We start from the raw sequence: 19,752 nt of genomic DNA on the forward strand, positions 1-19,752 counted from the left end.
AAGGGAACATAAATTTAGATGTATCAAAGGGCTAAATTAATAAAAAAAAATTATACACCAGATCATTAAGTACTAGAATTCTGACTTCCTCATGCATTGATTTCTTCCAGCACAACATTGTTTTGCGTTGTCAACAGAGAAGCATACTGCTAATCAAGTTATTGGGGTTGTCATCTACTAGAAATAGAATATTAAAACGGTAACACACTGTAATTGTGAAAGGGATCCGCCCTTATCTTTGTCTTCCCTTTTAAGATCCCAGAACAGGCAGGAAGGAGATTTCTGAGTAGCTTCTTCAAGATGACTACAACACCAAGACGTGTTAGTGACATTAAAAATAAAATTTAGTGGAGTTCTCTTTCGGCACAGCGGGTTAAGGAGTCCATGTTGGCACTGCAGTGGCTGGGGTTGCTGCTGTGGCTGTGGCTTGATCCCTGACCTGGGAACTTCCACATGCCATGGGTGCAGCCAAAAAAATTTTTTAAAATAATAAAATTTAGGCACCCATGTGTACACACCCACATGCATATATGTATATACACATATCAGGCTAAAAAAATGCTAATATAACTTTACAAGAAGTATATGTATATTCAAGTCTTTTAGGATATTACAAACCTTGAGATAGTTTACAACATGGGGAATATAACTGATATTTTATAATAACTCTAAGTGGATTATAACCTTTAAAACTTGTGATTCACTATATTGTACACCTGTGATTTATGTAACACCATACAGCAAGTATACCTCAGTTTAAAGAAGTCTTCCAGGATATGTGTTCCACATTTAGAGACTAGTTTCATGCCCATGAGATAACCACAAAGTTGCCTCAAGTTTTTCATTTTAACTTGTACCCAGAAGCCACCCTATTTGTTAGGAGGACAACTTTGTTATACCTTGTACCAGGGACTGATGCTTCCCCTTGGAGGCTATGATTATTGGGAATTATTGGGATGCAGGATACAAGCCAGGTAGAGAAGTTGCATAATGGAATTCAGATGTAGCGGAAGGGGTTTGCGTGTGGCAGGCCCGTGCTAGAGTCTGGAGCCTGCCTCTTCCTGGATGTGTAACAGGGGTCGTCCTCCCACCCACCCCACAGGGCAGGTGTGAGGACAGAATGGAGAATCTTTGGTGAACAGGCTTTGTAAACTCTAAAGCCCAGTGTATGCTCTGATGCTGGTCCTTCTCAAACGGAATAGGAAAAACAGGGGATGTGAAGTTAAACCACAGTGAAAGCCCTTGAGAGCCGAACAGCCTGACCGTGATGCCGTTTTTCTCCTCCTTCCAGTCTTCCAGCAGCGACAGCGGCGGGAGCAGCAGCAGCAGCATCAACAGCCCGGACCGGGCCAGTGGGCCAGAAAGCAGCTTCAACCACCTGGCCAGCGGGTCGAGCCCCCACACCCCGCAGCCCGTGCCCGAGCCGTCCGCGCTGTGCCAAGGCCCGTACTTCCACATCAACCAGACCCTGAAGGAGGCCCACTTCCACAGCCTGCAGCACCGAGGCCGGCCGCCCACATGACGGGCCGGCTGTTTCTTGCCTTCTGTGAAGGGACAGTGCTGTGCAGATTTGATATTTCAACTTATGATGTTTTTAAAAATTGCACAAAAAATGCCTGTTGGCTTTTCAGTCTATATTTGAAATAACAGGTTAACAGGCCGTTGTTTACTTGTGGTTTTGCTGCACTATTGCGATTTCAAAGGGGCTTCGAAGCAGTTTTTTATAGGATTCTTTTGAGGGTGGGTATCAAATCCATGTCAAGGTAACAGTAGGAGGAAATCTCATCTGTGTGTTGAATCCATAGTTTGTCCAATTCAGACTGATTTCCAAATCTGTCAATTAGAAATTCTACTATGTGTAAAAAGGCCTTTTAACAATGCGGGATCTTCAATTTTTTTAAATTCAATAAACCAGTGAAGAGTATCTAGTTTCCATGGAAAGAAAACCTAAGTTTTTTCCAAAATAGAGAAAGCTTGATTCAGTCTTGCACTGAAATTAATTGCCATACTACCTCTTAGTATGAAGATGTCCTGTTGAAAGTACTCTGTCCTCTGGGACAGAAGAACCAGATCCCAGTTAGACTGTGCAACTAAGCTCCCTCCCGGGAAACTCTTCTCTCTTCGTTATATATTTGTATTCCCAGAGAGAAGGTCTTTCAGACTCTTGGATTCCCAGATAACTTGCTACCGTTATTCCTCCAGAGCCTACATCTCAGACTTAGAAAACAGTTTAGTTCCGACAGTCAAGAAATACACAAGGACTTTTCGTCTTACAGCCTTTTGCAGCAGCAGCTCCCGTGATCTCAATGCTAACTCCACCTCGTAGGGTCGAGAATTAAGGCGCCGGCGAAGGCCGACAGTGTACGCTATCTGTGCTGTGAAGCTACTGGCCAAGGATCCACGTCATGCTTAAAGTAACCCCCAGCAGTGGCTGGGGCCACATTCCACTGCTGCAACTGGAAAGACTGGTGTGGCTTAGCAACAAAGGAGCAGAGGCACCTCTAGAAGAAATAACGTGTAGTATTTATTTAGAGATGGGTTGTCCCATGTCACTTGGTCATGCTAGAGAGCCACCCCAGCTTGAATAACGAAGGCGTAGATGAGTCTTCTTCCTCAGTGACCAGCTGTCTGAACAAGGAGCCAGGATGCCTCGGGTCATCTGCTCTGGGGAGTGCCGGGGGGACAACCTGCCATTGTACGGAGAGGAAAGTGCCTTAGAGTCCACGCGGTCCCCCACCTGCTCACCCTCCACGCCGCCCGCAGTCCGCACAGCACACAGGCAGAGCTAGAAGCGCCCAGAGCTCTGGTCAGGGGACTTGGCTCTTTGTCAAGATGTGAGGAGGACATGGGACAGAAGGAGATTTTATTATGTGACGGAACTGCAATTTGAGGACGTGGACTACGGGAAGAGGGTAAGCACTTTACTTCCCTTCCTGGGTCTGCTCCTCTGCCGTGGGAGAGCCGAAAGCTCGGTTTCTACGGGCAGACATGGAGACTGGTGGGCAAGCTTACAGCACGGGCCCATGCTTCTCGAGCGGGTGGTTTGTGTAGGAACTCCTTTTTTTTTATTACCATCTCCCAAGTTTTAGAACCAGACATTTGATGAGGATTTTGGATCTTAATGGGTTTGATGGCAGGGAATACGGAAAGGGTACATTGCTAGTATTTTATCTAACAAGAAAGCAAACCAACAATGACTAAATGCTGTAAGAAGACCAGCTGTTGAGCTCTCAAACACACATGAACACAATTCGGAAATACCCAGGAGGACTCTCGCAGGCTTAATGGATGGCAGCCCACTGAAACAAGACGTGTGTTAACAAGAACATGTGAAATTCGAGAAAGCAAATTTCCTTTTATTTCCCACCCAACTAAAAGACATGAAAGACGAAACCATCACTGAAGGAAAACAGTTTTTTTCCCAAATAAGTACAATCATAGTGCTGGGTTAGCAGTTAACTCTTTTGCCCTGTTAAACACAAGAAATAACCTCCATCCTGTCCTGCATATTTTCTAGAGCTTTGGCAGCCTGAGATACCTTTCTGTTACGAGGCTACTCGACAGTGTAAATGGGCATCGTTTACAAGTTCCATGAGCTCGAGCTAGTGACGCCGTGTACTACTTCTATATTATGCCGCCATTAAAACAGCATTAGTGCATCCTGTCGTCTTGCTTCTTTATCGGTTATTTAAAGGGGAGCTGACTGGGTGGTTTGGTGGGAAACAGGGGCAGGATCAATTGGGATGAACCCCTGTTCTCCGCACTAACCTGGGCTTTTGTTTCGAGGCTTCTGCTGGCTGATTTGGCCTTTCGAGTGCTTGTCATGCTCAGTGGAAGAAGTCCAAACCTCCAAGACAAAAGGAAGGGATTTCAGTGGCGTAAACAGGCAGCTGTGGGGCCCAGCAAGACCCTCTCAGAACCATTACCTGATCTGACTCGATGCCAGTGGCAGGATGTTGTGGGGCTCCTGGGAGTTGAAGGTACCGCTCCGGGAGGTGAAGGGATTCTCTGTCCCAGTCACTAACCCAAAAAGCACCTGATGAGAAATGGAGCCTGCTGACAGACTGTGCTTTCTCTTCCAGTTAAAAGAAAATCACCTCTGTCGGTAATGAGCCGCTACTCCGTTTCCTTTGGGGGAGTGCTCTTTTGAGTGTGTTACTGCCTCAGAATTACTCTTACCCTTGCCCACGGGAACAGAATCTCAGAGTCAGGAGCTCTCTGGTTTTATTCCTCTTGCTGAGGCCTGGCTGAAACCTTAGCGATCCTTACCCACAACTAAAGGGGTCATATCACGGTTGCCTCGGCTGTGAGGTCTGACCTGATCCTCCTTCAGCCCCTATGACGAAACTCGCTACCTGTGTCTCAGCCCCTCCACGCTGCTTCCTGGACTGCTACGGGCTGGGGCGGGCTCGGCTGTACTGGGAGCCTGCGGCGCCTCCCTCACACCGAGCGGTTGCTCCCGGACTTACAGACGTCCGCTGCACCAGGCGATTCAGGTTGCTGTGCAGGTGCGGCGTGAAGACGTCCAGGTCAAACGGGTCGATGAGTGCTTCCAAGTAGTCCGCCACCTTCTCAACCCTGAAGGAAGGATTAGGTTGGTTAGTCTCCAGAGTTTTTGAGGCCCGAAACCAATCTCAGGGTCTTGTAATGCTTGACAAGATCCTGGAACCACATCTGTTTTCCTTAATCGCTGACTCGGGACCACCTGTCCTGATTTTTGTGCTTCAATAGTCCTCAAGAGTTTTAACCCGATTGGATGGCTGGGTCAAGTCCATTCCTCCCCCATGTCATTTTGGGGGGAGGGCACCAGAGACTCAAGTTAAACCCCGCAGTTTGCAGGCTGACTCGGGAGAGAGGCGTGCGTTCACCTCCCACACCTGGCCGTGGACTCTATCCAGCAGGTGGCCGTTATTTATCTTGCTGGTAATATGAGTGCTTACTGTTTAAAACAAACACGACACATGGGCAGTAAAAGGGTGGCTCTGGCGGCTTCCCAGGAAAGGGCTACACAGATGCGGAAGAGAGGGCCCTGGGGGGGTGGGTACCTGGAGTCTGGTTTGCTGCGGCCACTCTTCATCTCTTCACCCTTGGCTGTCAGCACAATGTTGAGATAACGCAGATCATAAAGCAGCTGCAGTGCCCGATTCTGGGTCATTGGAAATGCACCTTCTTTCTGCAAATGAATTTCCCATACCCACTCATTCAGAGAGGTGTCCGAATGAGCAGCTTCATGCTTTGGTTGAGTTACAGCTGGTTATTTCAGAAGCTTTTTGTACTCATAAGACCCGCTTAATCTCATAACAAAAACAAATTATGTTAGATATGTGGTCTTTAGCAAAACTCAAAGCCTTGGAGTTGTCATTGTGGCTCAGTGGGTTAAGAACCCAACTAGCATCCATGAGGACGCAGGTTCGATCCCTGGCCTCACTCAGTGGATTAAGAATCTGGCGTTCCCTTGAGCTGCAGTGTAGGTTGCAGACATGGCTCGGAACTCGAGTTGCTGTGGCTGTGGTTCGACCCCTAGCCTAGAACATCTATATGCCGCATGTCCAGCCCTAAAAAGCAAAAAAAAAAAACCCAAAAGGGAGTTCCTGCTGTGGCTCAGCAATAACGGACCCGACTAGTGTCCATGAGGACATGGGTTCAATCCCTGGCCCTGCTCAGTGGGTTAAGGATCTGGCATTACCATGAGCTGTGGTGTAGGCCACAGACAAGGCTCCGGTCCCCTCTTGCTGTGACTGGGGCTTGGGCTGGCAGCTATAGCGCTGATTTGACCCCTGGCCTGGAAACCTCCATATGCTGTGGGTGTGGCCCTAAAAAGACTTAAAAAAAAAAAAAGGAAAGAAAAACTGTTGCTAATGAAATGAGTTTACACCATACCTCTACATAATACGGAGGCTTCCCAGCTCCTGAGGGGGTTGGGGGCTAGGGGTCAGGAGCTCCCCGACAGGGTGTGCTGTGCTTTGCCACTGGTTCCACTTCCTCACACTCCACCCACCCGAGCACCCCATCCTGTGACCAGGCTTGATTAAGAGGAAACAGGTTAATGATTTGCCCAAAGCCGGCAGTGACCACACGGCAGAGCTGGGTTGGAAACCAGGTCTTTTACTCGGAAGTTCGTCCTCGCCGCCTGTACCAAATGGCCTTTTCAGGGAAGAGCTGCTTGACCCATAGGAATCAGTGGAGCTGGAAACCACTACCCATGAGAATAGCCTGGGGCGAGCGGTCCTTAACACCTGGACTCCTGGATGCGAACTGCCCAAATCCAAGAAAAAGCTAAGGTTTTTCATTGTTTTTAGGGGGAAATAAACTCACACACCTACCTTCAACTGCTTTTCTTCTGCAAGTTTCTCATAGGCGGCCACTACTCGAACCATACAGCTTTTCAGCATCTCCTGCAGCGTCACCTTTGGCAAGGCATGGCCTCCAACCCGATTAACTTCCTGGCATAAGCTAAACAGGAAGGACTGTACATACCAGGACGGCTAAAAGAACAAAAGAGTGTCAAGTTGCCAGCTTGCACGAATTAATGAGACGTGGTAAAAGTGGACCCATTTGTCCCAACTAGGCTCATAAGCCAGGACCCTGACCTCCCCCGGGGGCCCTTCAGAGCAGACCGGTTAACAGATACAAGTGACGTCTGCTGTCACTTCCTTGGTGGCCTGGGACTAACCTGGCACTGTTTTCCACTGTTGATTTCACATCAGGGTAAGTGGTTCTCTAATTAGCACAGAAGCTGTGCTGCAGCAGGAAAGAAGCATCAACTGACTCCTCCAACAGTCTTATTTACTTGACTCTACGCTCACTTTGCCCCCAGAAGAGTCAACATAGTACTTCCAGCTCTTCCTCAGAAGCTGTCTGTTGAATAATTATCTCTGAAGTCTCATTCCTATCCACAGGGCAGCTTTCCCCCTTTCGGGGCACAGCCTCCTAACAGAGGCACCTGCTTACCTGGACAGGGAGTCGGATCTTGGACGTGACGCTGCTGCCAGACTCTGCTTCTTCCTGAATTTCTAGTTCATCCCAACTGGTGGCTGTGGCCAGGACTGAGCCAGCATCATCTAACAGTAATGACTGGGTGAATCCATGAGCCAAAACCTGGTGATGAAAAGCAAATACCCGTCCAGGTCAATCAGATCCTATGGAGCTCTGTTTGTTTCAAACTACTCAAGTAATTTTGGTGGCAGCTTCTACCACTTAGGTCCTGCGTAGGATGGCAAGCAGCAAAGCTCACTTTTCCTGTGGCTTCTGCTGAATGGGAATTTTGTTACTAACTACCCTACAGTGTCACAGGGCACCTCTTAAGACACCAGTTGAGACTACAGGGATTGTGATATGTAGGTTGAAGAGCAGAAAACAGAGACCCTTGTCTAGGGAGAAAGTCTTTCAGTCTCATCAGATAGCAGGAAAAAAAAAAAAAATCCAAGGTTTCTGCTTATAAAATCTAGGCTAAAAGGAATGGGGAAGTTTTTACACTTGCGCTATCTGGCAGAGATAAGTGAAAGTAACTGCATGAAGTAAGACCTGTTATTCCCTTCCTGTTACAAGACCTTACTGAGCTTGGCCAGCCTGGACTATGATAAAAAGGAGACAGAATAAGGACTGCCTGGCGGGCGGAGAAGTACATCTGCGGGTCACTCACTTTCACAACCACTGAGCTCCAGACCCGGTAGCCCATCACGCTTTGCTGCAGGAGGAGCTCCTTAACTTCCTGCCACTTGGCCTGCATGGGAATCATTTCTTGAGCTTTCCCCTTCCCCTGCTTTTTTAGAGCCCTAGAATCCCTTGTTGATTTCTCGGTGGTTCCTGATTTTCCCAAGATGCACTGCTTCAGGTGGGGACACAGTTCTCCCAGCGACTGGCAAAGTCTGGCCATGAAAAGGACTGCATGCAGCTTGACCCCGCCGAGGACATCCTGCTGCCCCTGGAGAGCCTGCTCAACGCTCTGCAGCTCTGCCTGGATGCAGTTCAGGACGCGCTTGATGCATGCCGTGGAGTGCGTCCGCAGCATGTCCTGCACGGTCCCCGCATCTGCGTATCTGTCGAAGGCGCAGTTCTTGGCTTGCGCGGGGGAGACGTCCTTGGGCAGCGCTGGATCACCGGAGGGGAGGTAAGCCAGGAGGTCCTCTAACTGCACCTGCAGTTTAGAATCTAGGGCAGAACAGAAGTTCCGGACACAAGGGCTAACAGCTTGTGCTTTCATGGCGAGCCCGCTGCTGGGAAACTGAGCCCGGCTTGACACGCTGACCCAGGCGGCGGCGGAAGGCAGGTCGCTGGGACTCTCGGACCAGAGGAAGAGAGACATGTTATGCTCAAAGTGGATGTGCTTATTTGAAGTAGAACTGCTGGTGTTGCTTTCCAGCTCCTGCAAAGCTGCAATGAGGAGCTCTTTGGAACTACTGGAGATGGAGTCAAAGCCTTCTTTTGTCAGAGTCTAAAAGAGAAGGAGAGAAGAGTTCAAAGCCCCGTTCCTTCCAGGAAATCTCAAAACCAGAGCAGCAAGTGACAATCCACCACCCTAGCACTTTCTGAGCCAACCACCCAACAGAAGCCTGGCCTTTTTCAGCCCCGGGGTCTGATCATTTTCATGGTACATCATCCAGAGGAGTCACCACGAGAGTAAGTCAGCAGAGCAGGGAAAGGATATAGGATATACGAAGTGATGGGACTCTCCCCAGACAGCTGAAAGATCACACCAGGATTGGCCCCAAAGCAGCTGGAGCGAGCGATTTCCCACCTCACCTGCAGCCGGTCAAGGAACAGCTGTTGCATCAAATCCTCCCAGAATAAGAGCGGCTTGTCCAGGAGCCGCCGGCAGATCACATCCCAGCTGTGATGGATGGACTCGTTGGCAAGCAATTCCCACATGGCATCCCGGATGCCCGCGAGACCTTTCATGCTCGTCACGTACACGAGCAGGCTGCCAATCCCATTTTTAATGTCTTCATTACACCTGCAACGAAATCAGTTTTCCTGGACTTTGTGTTTCGTGGTTTTCAACCTTTATTAAGAAAAACAGCTGGACTCCACTTGAAAACCTCTTATCTAGGTCCTGATATATATATATTAGAGTGTTTATAAATACACATATATACATAGCATTTCTGGCTGGCTGGAAGGTGGCGCCTATGCCCCTTCACCAGGCCTGCCCTTGCTCCCCTGAAGTATCTCTCTGGAAGGACGCCTAGAACCCCAGAGAATGAGCTCCAGGAGTTTGGGATTAACAGATATACTGCTGCACACAAATAGGGAAACAAGGACTCTCTGGAGAGCCCAGGGAACTCTACTCAATATTATGTAATAACCCGTCATGGAAAAGAATCTGAAAATAAAAGGTATAACTGAATTACTCTGCTGTACACTTGAAACGAACAAAATGTTGTAAATTAACTACACCTTGGGAAAAAAAAAAAAAGAACCGCCAAAGCACAACCCCCCTGCGCTAAATAAAAGCACAGGAGTGGCAGGACTCTGACATAAAGAGGGCTTACAATTCTCTACGTAATATGTTGAAAGATAAACTCCTTCTTGGTTGCTCCAGAGCAGCCCAACCACCACGAGCGTAGTGAAAGGTGGCCGAGCGAGGGGCCGACCTGACCCACGGGGCCCCAGGCACAGCACCATTCGGAATATCAGCCTTCTCGCCCCTCTGCACTGGGCCTCGTGTGGCCACCCGCGAGGCTGCAGGGTGCCCCTGCCCGCCGAGGGGAGGCCCTGGCTACTTGCATGTGGATCCACTTCTGCAGCGTGTCCTTCAGGAACTCCTGGCTGATGGGGTGCGCCAGCGTCCGGAGAGCCGGCTGGAACTCGACGACGGATGCGGGCAGGTGCTTGAACCAGCTGCACAGCTTCATCTCCTGCTGCAGAACACCAAGGCCCTTCCCTACGGAGGCCAAGGGAGAAGTAATCGGGACCACCCTCTGAACACAAATGAGAAAAGGACCTAGAAGGAATTTCCAAAAAGCATCTAGTCTTCCTCTGGGCAGCCAGACTGGACCCCTGAAATATGGAGACAGCGAACCACAGAATTGGAGTTCCCGTTGTGGCTCAGTGGTAACAAACCCGGCTAGTATCCATGAGGATGTGGGTTCGATCCCTGGCCTCTCTTAGTGGGTTAAGGATCTGGCATTGCTGTGGCTGTGGTGTAGGCTGGCAGCTGCGGCTCCAATCTGACCCCCAGTCTGGGAACTTCCATAGGCCGCAGGTGCAGCTATAAAAAGACACACACACAAAAGAACCACAGAACAAAAGAACCTCATCCAGCAGCGTGGCAGCGTCCCTCCAACTCTGTCCTCCTCCAGCTTGAGGAGCAGGCAAAGGAATGAGGAGGGCCGGGTGATCCCTGGCACTCTCACAGCAGAAGGAAGGTGCCAGAAAACAAAAGGTGGTGGTTTCCCTCTCCTCACCCCTCCTGCCTCCCTCGCAGATCTAAGCAAAGAAGCCACGACACTCATCCTGAAGGGGAGCCTGCAGCTCTTCAGAGGCCACCTCTCCAGGAGGACGCAGGCTGCCGCTGCGCGACTCCATTCACTGTTGACGGGCCCACGCACTCTGTCCTGGGTGCAAGCACCTGCCCGAGTTCGAGACTTGGGGATCCTTGTGCTTGTTTCCAAGGCCACGGCAAATGAGCTCACTTTTCATGGGAGGGAAAAGGCACTACATGGAAGCGCCTGCAAGGGAACCCGGGCACAAGGAAGCGAGAAAGAGGCCAGATAAAGTAAAAGCAAAGACGGAGCCAGAGATGAGACCGTTTACTCCACATCTCTGCCTGAAGGTGACCACGGGGCTGCCCCCCTCCCCCCCCCCCCGCCGCATCCCACGTGCTTCCCGTCTCCTCTGCCTGACCTTGGAGTTCTGGAGTTTCCTGAGGCACAGCCTGCTCTCCTCCATCCTCCCTCCTCGGATCGCTCCACCCACCCCCAAGGCTTCAAACAACAGCCCTAAGCAGGAGCGGCACGCAGGGGTGCCTCCAGCCAAGGCCACTCTACTCTGCTCTGGACCCGAAAGTCGCCCGTCCACCCCACCTTCCCACTCCAGGGTCTCAGCTGCTTCCAACACAACAGTTTCGAAAGTAAACTCATCAGCCCTTTCATTTCTCACCGCTGGTGAGAATGTAAATTGGTGCAGCCACTGTGCAGAACACTATGGAGGTTCCTTAAAACGCTCAAAATAGAGTTTCCATAAGACCCAGCAATCTCACTCCTGGGCATCCATCTAGAGAAAACCCTAATTTGCAAAGATACGTGCACCCAAATGTTCACTGCAGGGCTCTTCACAACAGCCAAGACATAGAAGCAACCTTAATGTCCAGCGACAGAGGACTGGATAAAGAAGATGTGGGATGCATACGTACAATGGAATTTTACTCAGCTATAAAAAAGACTGAAATAATGCCATTTGCAGCAACTTGGATGGACTTAGAGATTATCGTACTAAATGAAGTAAGTCAGAGAAAGACAATTTATCACTTACAGTGAAGTCTAAAAAAATGACACAGATGAACTTACTTACAAAAGAGAAGCAGACTTGCAGACATAGAAAACAAACTTATGGTTACCAAAGGGGATGAGGGGGGAGGGATAAATTAAGAGTTTGGGATTAGCAGATACAAACTACTACATATAAAATCGATAACCAACAAGGACCTACTGTATAGCACAGGGAACCATATTCAATATCTTGTAATAAACTATAATGGAAAAGAATATGAAAAAGAATTGGAGTTTTCTTGTGGTGCAGCAGGTTAGGGATCTGGCTTTGTCACTGCAGTGGCTTGGGTTGCTGCTATGGTGTGGGTTCGATCCCTGGCCTGGGGAACTTCCATAGGTTGTGGGCTCGGCAAAAAAAAAAAAAAAAAAAAAAAAAAAAAAAGAAAGAAAGAAAAAGATTTAAAAAAGAAAACAAAAAGAGAATATACATGTATAACTGAATCACCAGAAACTAATGCAACATTATAAATCAACTACACTTCACTAAAAAACCCCACAAAACTCCTTTTCTGGAAGTTCCCATTGTGGCTCAGGAGTAACAAGCCCTCCTGGTATCCATGAGGATGCGGGTTTGATTCCTGGCCTTGCTCAGTGGGTTAAGGATCTGGCGTTGCTGTGAGCTGTGCTGTAGGTCACAGATGCAGCTCCAGTTCGATCCCTAGCCTGGGAACTTCCATATGCCGTAGATGTGGCCCTAAAAAGCAAAAAAACAAAATGAAAACTCCTTTTCTAGTAAACCTGGACACCTTCCTTCTATATCCTTCACAGCCAATCCTTTACCAAACTGTCTTCTGGACACCTGTCCAAGTTGTCCCTTCAGCTCTCTCTCTACTGCCCCCGATGTCTGTCATCTGGTTCATGGTGACAGCCTCTGACATGAGCTCTCGGCATCCACTCGAGCAGCACGGGGATCCGCTGCCACATAAAAGCCAAATGCATTTAATTCCAATTGGGACAAATGGTCCCAAATGAAAAGTATAGGAGACATGGGAACACAGAACGAAGGATAACTAAGCCTGGAAGGTCCCAGAAGGCTAGCCACTGTTCTGCTCACATGGCTCTGCATTACCTGGTCACAACTCATAGCCCAGCCCCGTCTCTTCTCCCCCCACTACCCCTCAGCCACCTCTGCTTTCTTTCAGTTCCTCACACACTAAAAGTCTCCTCACCTCAGGACCTTTGCACCTCCTCTCCCTTGTGCCTAGAACTCTCTTCTTTGCCTTCTTTACCTGACTCTTACTCACCCTCAGGTTTCATTTCAAATATCATGTCCCCAAGAAAGTCTCTGACCTTGGTGAGGTCCCTCCATTCCAGGCTACCAGGTCAGCCTATCCTCTGTCGTCATGGCAGCGACCAATATGGGTACTAAGCAGGTATTCGTGGATCGTGAGTTCAACATCTGCCTCTACCACTAGCCCGTGACCTCCACGAAGGAGGGTCCACATCTGCCCAATTCACTGCTGTCTCCCCAGAGCCTAGCACAGTAGCCGGCAGATGGCACCTGCCAGTAAAAATCTGCTGAATGAACCAGAAAATAAGAGAGGCTGGCTAAGAGCTCACCAGGGGGATGCTGGCCTGTGATGGTGTCCAGAGTTGAGAAGAGCAAGCCACACGGCAGGGACGGCTCTGGCAGCAGACCTTCCGGTAAAGTGTAGAAAAGAGCATGGGCTTGGTTCAAGGTTGTGGCCAGCAGCTCCACGAGAGAGCAAATCTGAGCCTTGACACCAGCACCTGCGAGAAGAAACCACCCTCTGTTAACAACTTCCTTTAGCAAAGTTGGAAACAAAATTCTCTGGATGCTGTGGGTTCCCGCAGCACATCCCTGCTCCATTTCCATGTTTGAGGACCACATTTTGGGGAGAAGCCACACCCACCGTGGTGCGGCTGGTTGAGAAGTTTCTGAATAGCCGCCTTTCTGGCCAACAGGAAGTCTGTTAGGGCTTGGCGAGGAGAACTCTCTTCTAAGAGCATTATAGCACACAGGGCCTCGGCCACGGCTTGGTCGGACACGGCCTGGCACTTCAGGAGCATCCTGCTCTCCTGCAGAATGGTTGACCTACAAGATGATGACCAAGGTCAGCAGGGAGCTTTGTACATCTCGGGGGAAGAGCCCCAGAATGTCACGAAAGAAGACCTACTCCATAAAATCGTAGGGCTGACGTGTGGCCATGGCCAGAGAAGGTCTTTTTGCCAGAGCCACTTACCGGAAGTGGCTGGCTGCTGCCACCTGCCGGACGAGTATAGGGAATCGGGACAGGACAGGGCTGTATCGGGAGCTAGAAGCATCCAGCTGGAGCAGGGTGTGGAGGTGGCAGCAGAGCAGGTAGAGCTGTGTGGCGTGGAGATACTGAGACGCCTCCATCGAGCTCCAGATCTTCTCAGGAATTTCTAGGAGTAGCTTGATCTGGGCAGCCATGCTGTAGAACTTCTCCTGGGACGGCAGCTGTGGCTGCAGAACAAACACGAATCAGAACAAACCAAAGCAGGGGCCGTGTTGGGCTGGCTAAGGTAGAAGGAGGGACGAAGCTTCCATGAAGCCAGATTCGGTGCCGCTCAGCAAGGCATTGACGTGGCCGTAGCAGAATTACTGGAGTCAAGATTTTCCTACCAGCTGCAGCTTTGCTCCATCTTGGAGGGCAAACCTAATGTGGTCATCTCACGGTCTGGGTGTCAGGGACCCTCAGGATGCTTCAATAGCCCAGAGCCCACGTGCCATCCCGCGGGCGAGCCTTCTCCTTCCCTCGTCTGATGTTCAGTCTTCCTACCTTTCCTCCCGCTGCTTTCGGTGCATCGTGGGCTTCTTTGCTGGCTGCTTCTATTCATCAACCTTCCACCAAATCTTGTGGTTCAGGCCTCACGCCTCCACTCATCTCAGTCTGTCCTCTCACCTCACAGGTCTCTTCCCTCAACTGTCACCTCCAGGTGGACATGACCACGTCCTTATCTGTAGCCCATACTGCTCCCCTGAATCCCAATCGAGCCTTTTCTGCTGCTGCCAGCCACTTCCCCTGGGAAGTTTCACTGCCATTCTACAACCAGCATATTTAAAACCAAATTCATCTCCCTAGATATGTTAGCATATGCCACCCCTCGGCCCCCAATTCCCAAGAAACTCGTGTTCTCTGGCTGGGTCTGTTGATGTCTCCACGACCTGGGGTTCTGCTACCACTGGCAGGATTCTAACCCAAGTCATCCTCTCACACTTAGAATTTTTTTTTGGCTGCACCCACAGCATGAGAAAGTTCCTAGGCAAGGGATCAAACCTGCACCACAGCAGTGGCCCACTGCAGTGACAATGCCGGATCCTTAACCCACTGTGTCGCAAGAGAACTCCAATCCCACACTGAGGTTACTCCCCAAACACATCACTTGTGCTCTGTTCACTCTCTATCCCCTCGGATCTATCCTTTTCCTTCGCTGTCAAATTAACCTTCTTCGAAGGCCACTGAGATCACGGCTTTGCTCAGTTCTAAAGGGCTCCCTGTTGCTGAGGACCTCGGCCTGGGGATCAAGGGTTTCCTGTCCTTCCACTACTTTCTTCCAGGAACCCTTGAATCCTCTGATTCTCATGTGGGGGGGGGGGGAAGAGATTTCATCTCCCAGGGACCGTGCAGCAATATCAGGGGTCATTTTTGATTACCACAGTGGGTGACAGGAGTGCTCTTGGCAGCTAGTGGTTAGGAGCCTGGGATGCTTCTAAACAGCCCACTACACATAGGATAGGCCTCTACAACAAGGAATAATCCCTCAAACCGGTAACACCAAGGTTGAGAAACTCTGCTTTAATGAAATTCATACCTGAGTTTGATCGTCTTTACACACCCTAGACCCATATTCCAAATCTCATCTAGAAGGCCTCTCCTTACTGGGGAGGACCCAAGCCTGAAGTGACTGCCTTCGGAATTTTTACCGTAAATGTACACCGTTATTCTGGGAATCAACACCCATTATCACACACAATTTTTTTTTTTTTTGCCGCACTCACAGCTTGTGGAAGGTCTCCGGCCATGGGACAACACCAGATCCTTAACCCACTAAGCCACCAGGGAACTCCCTATCCTAAAATGCTTTCTTCTGCTACTCTATAAATTATGTACCTTTTTTAAAATCAACTTTCCAAGGATTTAACTCAACTAGATTGTAAGATCCTGTATAGCAGGGATAGGGGACTTCTGATTCTCTGTGCCTTGAACACAGAAGGCACCCAAATTTTTGTGACTGAGAATAAATCGGATTGAACAGCAATAAAAATAAATGTTTTTCAAGATAAGCATAGTACAAATTAATTTTTTAATAAAACCCTGAAGCATGCCTGAGTTATAGCAAAGGCTGGCCACCTAATGCACTAAATGCGCAGTCTAGGGAGGGATGAAATCTCTCATTTCAAAAATTAGCAAAGAATTTCTAGTTTCCTCTGGTTCTATCGCGTGAGCCCGGCTTAATGATCTGGATTCTTCTAAAACCCAGGCTGTATTAAAAAGTTCCAAACTGGAGCTAAGTTGCACTCTGCAATTTTTTTCCTTCCACATGGCTGTATGGCTTAAGAACAAATTCCTTCCTTACCTTTCTCACCCTCTGCGCCCCTTCCCTTTGCAACCCCTAAGTCAACATTCTTCAGCAACACAAAAGGCATTATTAGGATTAGCGTCCTTGGACAGTGGGTCTAATCATTAGTGTTTGGAGGAAAAACACGAATTAAAATAAACTTAGTTTCTTAAAATGAAAACGTTCCTCTCTTGAAAAGATGAGAGTTTGCCATAAAAAAAAAAAAAAAAAGATGAGAGCTTGATAGTTGGGTACTATCTTCCAACAACAGGTGGAAGGGGCTGTGGAGGTTATTCCCGGGAGCGGGGTCGGGGTGGGGGCGCGGTGGGGGCGGGAGGGGGAGACTGGGAGGAGGAAGGAACGGCCTGGGGGGAAGGCGTCAGCCTAGGGGAGAACTCTTGTTCTAGTTATAATGTTGGGAAATGCGATGTATGGAACGAGTCAAACTGTCTAGCGAGAGACCCCTGGCGTTTCCATGCAAAGCTGGCAGGAAAAACTCAGTGACCCCACCAGTGAGGTGCGGAACGCAAGGCCCGGAAGCCCGGGAAGGCGCCTGAAGAAACGGCCGAGGGATTTTGGAGAACCGGGCAGCCGCAAGGAAGGACAGCGGCCGTCGTCCCCCGAGGAGGGAGCGCAGAGAGCGGCGGAGGCTCTTCCTGCGGCAGGTGAGGCCCCGCCGGGGGACGTGGGCCGGCCCACGTGAGCAGGAGCGGCCGGGCTGGGGGCGGGGGCCCGGGGCTGACCTGCGGGTCCCGCGGCGGCCGGGGCGCGGCCGAGCCGGCCTGGCGGAGGCGGGCGCAGTACTGGTCGGTGGCCTTCACGGCGTCCACCAGCCCCTCGGCGCAGCGGCGCATCTGGCCGATGGTGTCAGCCGCCTCAATCAGGTCACGGTACCGCTCCCCCACCATCTGCCGCAGCTCCTCCTTCTTGTGCTCAATCTCGGCCCGAACCTGGCGCTCCAGCCCACGGATCTCCTCCGCTCCATGGGTCTCGAAAAGCGCCGCGGGGTCGCGCAGATCCAGCCGCTTCAGAGCAGGGGAAGCGGCCGCGGCCGCCATGACAGACCGGTCAGCGGCCCAACGGGGCACTTCCGCTCAGTCGTCCCGCCCCTGTGGCCATCTTGGTCGGGGGCGGAGGTGCTTCCGCCCCGCTGCGGCCATAGTTGTTTGGGGCGTATCCGGAAGGCCGAGGGGCGGGCCTGGCGATGGGCGGCATTTTTTTAAAGAGAGACTGTGTGTTTGTAAGATCACTATGGCTGGCGGTATGTCTGCTGGTCCAGCCTCTCGCGAATCTCAAGCCCCTCCCAGGGCAGGTGGAGCATCTCCACTTCGGGGTTAGTTATCATCCAGCGTCCGCGGTGTGATTGTACCGCCTCCTCGTGATGCTCCTGTGCCTTACTGGTCCGTCACGGTCCCCGGGCAGGGGTCTTTCCCCTACGATGATGCGATTGCACCCTCGGCCTGTCCCTCTCCCCTTGGAATCCCTCGGCCGCCCCTGTGTCCTGGCCAGCTGGGAGCCAAGTGGGCGCACATAGCTGATAGTAGGTGCTGGACCAAAGCTGGGGCACCAGCTTGAACCCTTCACTGCCTTGTGCGGTGTCCTTGTTATTCATTATTTTCTGTGGTCATCAAGCAAATGCAGTGGCAGGAAAAGAGAAGTGTGAGTTCATTTTTGTTCGTTGAAGATAACTTCCCAGTTGCTCTGGACCAGGGACAGGCTGCTCCTTACCGGCGCTGTGTGTGCGCGCTCCCTTGCTTCTGGTTTTCTTTGGTTGTTGGTTAATTATTTAGGGGTGCCGTTTTTTCTTTCAACCAGTGTTATACCAAAGATGTTTTCCCTTGTGTAACCTTACATTAATCAGCACCAGTCCGGGTAGAAGGGTAGTGGGCAGCTGAGGAAAGGACCAAAATACTAAGGAAAACAATATCTTGGGGTGGGGAGGACGCCTAACACAGACTTGGTAAGAATGAAACCTGGAGAGTGTGGCCTGTTTCATCTAAGCATTTCCAAGATGCCTCATTTAAAAAAAGAAAAAATTGTATTATTGAAGATTTCACCCTAATGCAGAGCGAATGGTATAATGGGTCCATCAGCTGGGTTTTACACTCACTACCTCATGGTCAGTCTCATGTGCATCCTTACCCACTTCCTCTCCCTCCCACCACCTCCATTATTTTGAGGCAGGTCCCAGGCATCAAAGAATTCCAATCTTTAATATTCTAGTTTACCTTCCACTAGCGCTTCAGTCTACGGATTAAATTTTGCTGCTGGGTAACCTGGGACCCAGAAAGACAGACAGATTTACTCAAGTGTGTAAATTTCAAAGCCTGTCCACAAAATTATCTGATGTACGCTTCAGGCTGCAAAGCAGGTAGGAATAATTATTCTATGTGTGACGAAAACCCAGAGAAGCTTATTTATTCCTGCCCAAGTCGCATAGTTAACATGGGACAAAATCAGCCCTTAGACCTAGAATTTCGAATTCCTTTTCTGCTCTGTCACATAACTTCCTACAAACTCAAAGCACTCCTTGGTGGCGGGTCTGCAGTCCCATTCTGTAGGGACACTTATCTGTCTGCAGAATGTCTTTCCCATGTTTGAGAAAGTCATTGCTGTATGGCAAGATCGGTTCCTTTACTGCTAAGCTGGATCAGCCAATCAGACACAAGGAGCAGGGGCAGGGGAGGCATCATTCTGGTGGTGCCACATCCACCTGCAAACATCCACTCTCGACGGACAGCAGGGACATTGAATCCAGCTGCAGTGCTCAGCTGCCAATGCTGGCAGTGGTGCTGGTGACAGCTTTGGGCAAACACAAGGCGGTCCTCACCAGAATCGCCCTGAGGCATGTTTTGACTGAGTTCTGAAGGTTAGCTTCCCTTTGTTTCTGTCTGTTCCCTGAGCCTGGTTCCCCACCTTTTCCAGGGATTCTCTGAGCTGTCCAATATCTTATTGATAAATGTCACTTTTTTGAACATCAAGACACTGTCGGTTGCTTGCCCTAGAGGCCCTCACTGACCTACAACTCCCTGAGTTTCCAGCTCTGTGGGAGTTTGGCTGGCATCTCTCAATCAGCAAGAGAGAAGAATATTAATAATCCATTAGGGTAGGGGGGCCTCAGGGTTTTCTTAAGGTGGCCGGCACTTGTGCCCACACCTGTCATTTCAGGTAGAGAAAAGGCAAGCTCACCGGCTAATGTCTCCACCAAGCATGTTCTGAAGGCAGGGCTTTCTCTCTGCTTCCACAGCCAAGTTTGTCCCACTGCCCTGAAGATGCCACTGTTGCTCTTCTGCCAGCAGATCCAGGCGCCTAGCAGAGGCTGCTACGAAACCCAGTCTTCTTGCCTGGGGAACCGGGAGAGCTCCGGGGGCTGGAGGAACTACCTTGGACTCTTTACTCTCCACCCCTTCTTTCCCACTCCCCCTTCCTCTTCTGCCTTCTTCTGCTTTTGTTGCCCTAACAAAACCAGAGTGTGGGCAAAGAGCTCAGGTTCAGCAGCTGAACCAGGCACTGTGCTGGGGACAGAGGGGCAAAGATGACAAAGTCTTTTTCTCAAGGAGGCACACAAGTAAGAAGCATCTCCTAGTTTTATTGACATCGTTTTGGTTTAAGGTTGTGTATGTGTGTGTGTGTGAGAGAGATGGGGCAACTTGATGTCAGATTTTCTTCCTTTCGCCTTAAATCTTTAGGGGTAGAATTTTTTTTTTCTTTTTTATGG

At 50.1% G+C, this 19,752-nt stretch overlaps 2 protein-coding genes across 6 annotated transcripts in view; one reads left to right on the forward strand and one right to left on the reverse strand.

Annotated features, from left to right (window-relative positions):
* FAM104A (family with sequence similarity 104 member A) overlaps positions 1 to 3,659 on the forward strand; it is a 19,087-nt gene extending 15,428 nt beyond the window's left edge. For both annotated transcript variants that reach the window (XM_047758375.1, XM_047758374.1), the window contains one exon: positions 1,292 to 3,659. In XM_047758375.1, coding sequence (XP_047614331.1) covers positions 1,292 to 1,522 — 231 coding nt within the window. In that variant the 3' untranslated portion in view covers positions 1,523 to 3,659. The remainder of the gene's footprint in view (positions 1 to 1,291) is intronic.
* Positions 2,503 to 17,137, reverse strand: COG1 (component of oligomeric golgi complex 1). Of its 4 annotated transcripts, XM_047758363.1 has the most exons (15): positions 16,778 to 17,137; positions 13,694 to 13,938; positions 13,364 to 13,545; positions 13,050 to 13,220; positions 9,727 to 9,883; positions 8,743 to 8,953; positions 7,643 to 8,434; positions 6,952 to 7,098; positions 6,324 to 6,485; positions 5,046 to 5,173; positions 4,470 to 4,578; positions 3,927 to 4,036; positions 3,769 to 3,847; positions 3,262 to 3,299; positions 2,609 to 2,687 (listed from the first exon to the last, which is right to left on the reverse strand). In XM_047758363.1, exons 1-14 carry the CDS (start codon positions 17,090 to 17,092, stop codon positions 3,282 to 3,284), a joined length of 2,826 nt encoding a protein of 941 aa, XP_047614319.1. In that variant the 5' UTR covers positions 17,093 to 17,137; the 3' UTR covers positions 2,609 to 2,687; positions 3,262 to 3,281. The 4 variants fall into 4 exon arrangements, with proteins under 4 accessions (XP_047614317.1, XP_047614318.1, XP_047614320.1 ...); XM_047758361.1 differs by lacking the exon at positions 3,262 to 3,299 and having other exon boundaries at positions 2,503 to 2,687; XM_047758362.1 differs by having other exon boundaries at positions 2,503 to 3,299.
* Between the last annotated feature and the right edge of the window lie 2,615 nt (positions 17,138 to 19,752).

This window comes from Phacochoerus africanus, chromosome 14 (assembly GCF_016906955.1).
Source record: "Phacochoerus africanus isolate WHEZ1 chromosome 14, ROS_Pafr_v1, whole genome shotgun sequence".
Taxonomy (NCBI): domain Eukaryota; kingdom Metazoa; phylum Chordata; class Mammalia; order Artiodactyla; family Suidae; genus Phacochoerus; species Phacochoerus africanus.

What these genes read in the sequence shown, in the direction of transcription:
- COG1 (XM_047758361.1), bottom strand. Translation starts at nt 17,092, where the DNA reads ATGGCGGCCGCGGCCGCTTCCCCTGCTCTGAAGCGGCTGGATCTGCGC. An exon ending in TCTCAACCAGCCGCACCACG is followed by an intron (nt 13,221 to 13,363) that starts GTGGGTGTGGCT and finishes TTCTTCTCGCAG; the next exon opens with GTGCTGGTGTCAAGGCTCAG. An exon ending in CTGCAGAAGTGGATCCACAT is followed by an intron (nt 8,954 to 9,726) that starts GCAAGTAGCCAG and finishes ATTTCGTTGCAG; the next exon opens with GTGTAATGAAGACATTAAAA.